At 36.1% G+C, this 6,346-nt stretch overlaps 2 protein-coding genes across 2 annotated transcripts in view; both read left to right on the top strand.

Moving 5' to 3' along the window:
- LOC104738042 (serine/threonine-protein kinase RUNKEL-like) overlaps positions 1 to 2,415 on the top strand; it is a 6,339-nt gene extending 3,924 nt beyond the window's left edge. The window contains exons 10-12 of the mRNA XM_010458280.2: positions 3 to 602; positions 1,027 to 2,166; positions 2,247 to 2,415. Coding sequence (XP_010456582.1) covers positions 3 to 602; positions 1,027 to 2,160 — 1,734 coding nt within the window. The 3' untranslated portion in view covers positions 2,161 to 2,166; positions 2,247 to 2,415. The remainder of the gene's footprint in view (positions 1 to 2; positions 603 to 1,026; positions 2,167 to 2,246) is intronic.
- On the top strand, positions 3,765 to 4,541 carry LOC104735931 (classical arabinogalactan protein 25-like). The gene has a single exon (XM_010455820.2). It carries the CDS (start codon positions 3,953 to 3,955, stop codon positions 4,319 to 4,321), a length of 369 nt encoding a protein of 122 aa, XP_010454122.1. The 5' UTR covers positions 3,765 to 3,952; the 3' UTR covers positions 4,322 to 4,541.

The raw sequence follows: 6,346 nt of genomic DNA, 5'->3' as shown, positions 1-6,346 counted from the left end.
AGCTTTCATTGAAGGAAATAGCTTCATCTTTTGTCAAAGGCAGCGCAAGAGAGCAGCAAGTCTGCTTAAATCTTCTGAACATGGCTATGATTGGAAGTCATACATTCACAAGCTTTGGAAGGCATCTCGTGACATTGACAGAGGAGAAAAATCTTTTCCCTAGTTTACTCTCCATCATAGAGCAAGGAACGGAAGTTCTGAGGGGCAAAGCTCTTCTCTTTGTTGCATTTCTCTGCAAACACAGTAGGCGTTGGCTGACAAATTTCTTCTGCAATGCAAGATTTCTCCCTGTGGTGGACAGATTAGCTAAAGAAAAAGACAGTTATGTGCAACAGTGTCTTGAGGCATTTGTGAATGTCATCGCCTCCATAATACCAGGCTTGCTGGATACAATAACCAGTGATATCCAACAACTGATGACAGGAAGACGCCATGGACCTGTCTCCCCCCTTAACAGTCGAGCTCCTTTAAAGACTAATGCACACCTGTTCCCTGTGGTTCTTCATCTTCTCGGAAGCTCTTCGTTTAAGAACAAGATGGTAACTCCACAAGTCCTAAGGCAGTTGGCAAATCTTACAAAACTTGTGGAAGCATCGTTTCAGGTCAGTATTTGCAACTTTACCATCCCCTTTTATATTATGATACTCTAGCTCAAACGAAATGCTCTGTTATTTTATTTTGCACTAATAGGATTGGTCAATTGCTCGTCAGCCTTTAAATTTCTTACTTCATTATGATAGACGTATATGGTTAGTGGTGCTTCTTATAGGATAAGATGAAGATTTTCATACAGCTGATTCCGGAACTTCCTACTAAATTACTTCGTTCCTCTGTTCACTCTAGATATGTGTTTAAGATGCTTGACGATACTCATATCCTCTTTTTCTAGTATAGAGATTGTTTAAGTTGCGAAATGCTTCATAGATACTCATCTCTTCTTTTCACTATGAGATTGTTTAAGATGCTAAAAGCTTCATTCATTAATCGATCATAAAATAATTCTCATGACTTGTTAACAATTTGCAGGGAAGAGATGACTTCCGCATAACCCTTCTTCAAGTTCTAGAATGCATAGCAGAAGATGCTCCTCTGGTTGCACAAAATGCTGAGATCATTATCCGTGAGATTCTCCCGTCTCTGGCTGGAATCTACAATGGGAACAAAGACGGGGATGCTCGGTTTCTCTGTTTGAAGATCTGGTTTGATTCAATGACAATTCTCTTAACCGAGTGCACTGAAATCGAGCAACAAACATCTGAGGATTTGAAATCAATATCCAACTCTCATTTCCTCCCACTCTACCCTGCATTGATCCAAGACGAAGATCCAATCCCAGCTTACGCGCAAAAGCTCCTCGTCATGCTCGTTGAGTTTGATTACATCAAAATCTCCAACTTATTGCATCATAATACAGTTTCACAATGCTTCGAGTTTCTTCTCGGAGACTTATCAAGCGCGAATGTGAACAACGTCAAGCTCTGTCTTGCCTTAGCCTCAGCTCCAGAGATGGAAAGTAAATTGCTCTCTCAGCTCAAAGTAGTGAGGAGAATCGGAAATCTGTTGGAATTCGTGAATGCCAAAGACATGGAAGATTTCCTTGAACCCACTTTAAGTCTCTGCAGAGCTTTTCTGCTACGGTCACTTGGGAACAAGAAAGGTCTCAGCTCCAACTACACGAAAGAGCCAATGCTGTTATCAGAGACATCTTTTACATTCGAGGTCGATCCACAGGAATGTATAAGAGATATTGCAGATTTCGGCAGCAACATTGGCCTATTCTTGCACCTAGCGGCTTCAGATGATGACACAAGCATCGGATTTGCAGATATTGCCTCTGAATGCGTGGTGTTGCTACTTAAAGCGGCATCGAGAGAAGCCACGACGGGATTTTTAACCAATCTTCCAAAGATCACACAGATTCTTGACTCGTGGCACAGGAGGAAGAGCACGGAGCAATACTCGTTGGTTCTGAAAAGGATATTGCATTGTTTAGGTTACGCTTGCAAGCAGTATCTATCGCAGGCGATGATTTTGTCGCTATCAGGACACGATGTCGCTAAGATCAACGCCGTTGTCTCTGAGATCAAGAACTCAGATGTGGCTGGTCTTAATAGCGTCGCTTCCCTCGTTGCTATGGAGTTGCAGAGATTACCTCGTTGAACAAAGGTAAGCTTTAATGATAATTAAGTTTTTTTCATCATTGGTAAGTCTTCTTACATGTTCGTAATCTCTTGTTGTTGAACCAGGATTAACGGACATTGACGCTGTATGTACGAGGTAAACAAAATCAAAACCATGTGACATTGAGAATCAAGATCTATTTGTCTCTTTGTAATGTGTATATTTCTCTTAATTACAATTTTTGTACCACTACAAAACTACTTCCTTAATATTATCTTCTTTTAGATTTACACACTTATTGAATGTTTGAGATTTAGTAAGCAACTCTACATTCTAGAAACTAATGCATGGTTAATTCAGATTAGACTAGACTGACGATTATAGATGAAGAAGAAAAACATGTGCCGATCATCTAAGAAAAAGTGAGATATTGCTTTGGGTGAAATCAAGAGCATCTCCACTGGGAGATTCTCTCAGTGTTGCTCTTGCTTTTGGGGCCAAAAAATAAATTAAAAATCCAATATTTGTGTCCATTAAGCAGAGAACGTTTTTCCCAGAAGGAACTTGAGCAACGTTTCTCGGAGAAAAAAGTTGCTATGTCCCTGTTTTGGTAGGTTGATGAGTAAATAAAAAAAAAAAATCCAATCCTCTCTCTTTTCTCTCTCCATCCAAAAGGTGAATCAATCCCCGATTTGATTTCGTCTTCGGATTACGCCGCGCCGGAGAAGTCTTCCCTTCATTGTCTTCGCCGCGTCGGAAAAGCAAATCGAACGGAATCAGAGAGAGATGAAGCAAAGTAAACACGAGAGAGAAAATTTGGTATAGGCCAGTTGTATCTCAAAGCTTGCTGTCGATACTCCTCTACATACTGGGCAGGTAATTATATGATTAATTTAATTTTGATATGAGTTGGTGTAGTGGAGATGGTCTTGGGGTCCTATTCTTAGATATTGCTTAATTATTAGTATGACTTTTATGTGTTGATAGAAAAAAATAGTTCAATTATAATATCATGATGTCTGTATTCTTTATAGTAAAAGAATAAACTATATGAAATCACAATCAATCCTTGTGGAAACCCCTTAGCTCTTTTCTCAAAAAAACTCTCAAGTCTTCAATTATATCTTCCAAACACATCAACCATTTACATCTCGACACCTAGTTAACAAAAAAGAAACCACTTCCCTTCCCACTCAACCAACTCCAATGACCAATACTATAGACTATAGAGTTACAACTCAAATGCTCTTTTACACAGTACTATAAGCTGCATCATTGTGGAACTATACAATCCTTTGTGTAAGAATCTAGTCGCTTTATATGTTTCTGCATAATATATGTTCAATGTCTGTAAGTAATAGCCAAATTTAAAAATTTAAAAATAAAATGTATAAGAAAATTTTTAAACAAAATATGGGCCAGGGATCTAGAAGCCAAAAAAAAAAAAAAGGTATTCTATTATTGACTATCACAGAGAGCAACAAAACCAAAACTAAATTCTATTCATACATCATGATTGCAAAAAAAAACAAAAAAAAAAGTAGTTCTCTATTGGAGGTGTGTGAACCCAAAAAAAGTACTTGATTAAATTGAAAATTGATATACAGTATTTAGTTTTGCAAAGAAGGTCTTCTTCTCTTTTAGTCTTTTTCTTCTTACCTCCAAAAAAATTATATTACTATTTTACAAAGAGTAAAAGCTTCTTTTATATAGACTCTATAGAGACATCATCATTACAACTCAAATTGCACTCCGATCAGTCGATAGAGAAAGACACATCCAACAACAAAAAAGAACTCAACTTTGATTTTCTTCATCATTTAAAAAAAAAATGGCTTTCTCTTTTCTCAAAACACTTCTCATCTTCTTCATCTTTATGATCTCACTCTCCTCTCCTTGTCTCTCTTCTTCTTTGCCATCTTCCCCGACCATCTCTCCCTTCCAACAGCTTTCTCCGGATATCGCCCCTCTCCTCCCTTCCCCCGGTGACTCTCTGCCTTCCGACGACGGCGGCGGCACAATACCAGCTTCTCCAAGCCCTCCTGATCCCGACACTAACGACGGCTACTACCCTGACCCTTTGGCCTTTTCTCCCTTAGCTTCTCCGCCGGTTTCTTCTCCTGCTCTTCCTTCATCTCATCCTTCCGCCGGAGTTTTACTCCTCACCGTTGTTCTCTCATCCGCCTTCGTGGCGTTGTAACACTACTATAAAGTTCACTTCACTTATACATCAACGAACGTTTTGGTTTCCACGTACGTGTTTTTCCAATGTATATCATTCTCGAATAATTTAAAATGTTAATTCGTTTGAGTTCGATTGAGCAATCATATATATGCATGTATTTGTAAAAAGGATAATACCATTTGATCACAAGTTCACAATGTGTTTTGTCAACCAATCGACTGACAAAATTTCATAATGGTTGTATGATTATTTATTATGCAAATGCATTATATATATTTGCTGATAAACATCTAATTTATTTACTGATATAAACTGAAGTAGGAGAATCTTATGTTAGGTGAACTTCATTTGTCTGTTTCTGATGTTTGCTTTTTTCCCTGAAAAAGGACCTTTTGAAAAAGTTTAAATCATGTTTTAAAATAATCTATATATGCTTTAAGGATTTGATCATACCTAATTACGACGTGATGAGTGCATAAATTATATAGTACATACACTATGACTTTGTTCATATGGTAACTTTTTATAAGAAAAAATGAGAATCAATACATACATTAACTTTGTGTAAACTTAATTAAGAAATAGATAAAATATGGATATGCAGATTGATGATAATTGGTAAAGTTTATATCGAAAATAATATCATATATGAGATTTAACCATATATAAATAGTTAATTGCATTATACGGGTTACTTAAAGCTAGTATACTATGCATTTGGAGAGCTTATTAATCCTGACGATTCCAAAGCATAAAAGTGTTTTTCTTATCCTGTCTCACACTTTAAGTTACTTTTTTTAGTTTTCGTAACAGTTCGTTGTCAAAATCACACAATACTAATAATTTGATCGATGATGTATAAACAAGACTTTATAATTTTAAGGTTTGTGCGTGACAGATTGTATAATCACTACAACGTTGTGTTGGTGCCCACTTAGTTTGTCCTTAGTGGGAGCAATATGAAGCTATAACATATATATATTTTTAAAAACACATATATAAAAGAAACCCATACTCGATATATAAAACTTTATAATTCTTTATAAATTTGTGGATCCTTAACAAATCAAAAACATTTTATCACTTTGAATCGACGTTACTAATACATGTTATTAATTAATGTCAACATGCAATTTCATAAATGAAAAGAATTAACATACTCTTGTATTGCATGGAAAACACATATAGCCAAAAATCAAACAAATTAAACAGACGCTAGCGAGCTTTGATGAAGATCAGTGCCAGGATTTGTAAAGAACATATATAGTAAGAAGAAAAAAACAAAAGAAAAAAACAAAAGAAAAGCAATTCCACTATGACATCAGTGATGATCAATTGATCATTATTCGTAAATGTCGCTATGACTGATCCTAGATCCTAATTAAAATCTAAACTAGAACAAAAAAAAGTACAACGAATTCCACTATCTAATTACTACAATCTACAAATCCCATAAAACTCCACAATCTGGAAGTTTCTCGGATATGATTCAAACAACCGACGCACGGGTTCGCTACATGAACAGGCACGCACGCGCTATGATGTTTCTTGTTTCAACAAAGACCTAACTGATTACAAACCAAGCTTCAAACGAAGTCCGTTTCACTTAACACCTACGGTTTAATACTTTATTTTTTAACTCAGCATTGTACGGTTCGCAAACCAGCAATCTGATAATGCCCACCCCCAAGAGACCAAGGCCCAGGCCTGTTTTAAAAACCAACAAAGTAAAACGGCTTTTAAGAACTCGGGCCACAAATTTAAACTGGTGGATCCATAAATCACATCCAGATAAAAACCAGGTTAAGTATCAGACCCAATCAATTGTGTGTGTTTAGGGCCAAATGCTGGAAGCCTGAAACAGTGATAACCACAAACCATTCCAAATTAAAAACTTTGGTTGTAAATGATGAGAGAAAAAAAACACACATTGTGTTTTGTAAATCGTTTGAACGTTTTTTTTTTTTTTTTTTTTTTTTTTTTTTTTTTTTTTTTTTTTTTTTTTTTTTTTTTTTTTTTTTTTTTTTTTTTTTTTTTTTT

This window comes from Camelina sativa, chromosome 13 (genome assembly GCF_000633955.1).
Source record: "Camelina sativa cultivar DH55 chromosome 13, Cs, whole genome shotgun sequence".
Classification (NCBI taxonomy): domain Eukaryota; kingdom Viridiplantae; phylum Streptophyta; class Magnoliopsida; order Brassicales; family Brassicaceae; genus Camelina; species Camelina sativa.
The sequence above is the reverse complement of the archived record's forward strand: the minus strand, read 5'-3'. Positions and strand labels throughout refer to the sequence as shown.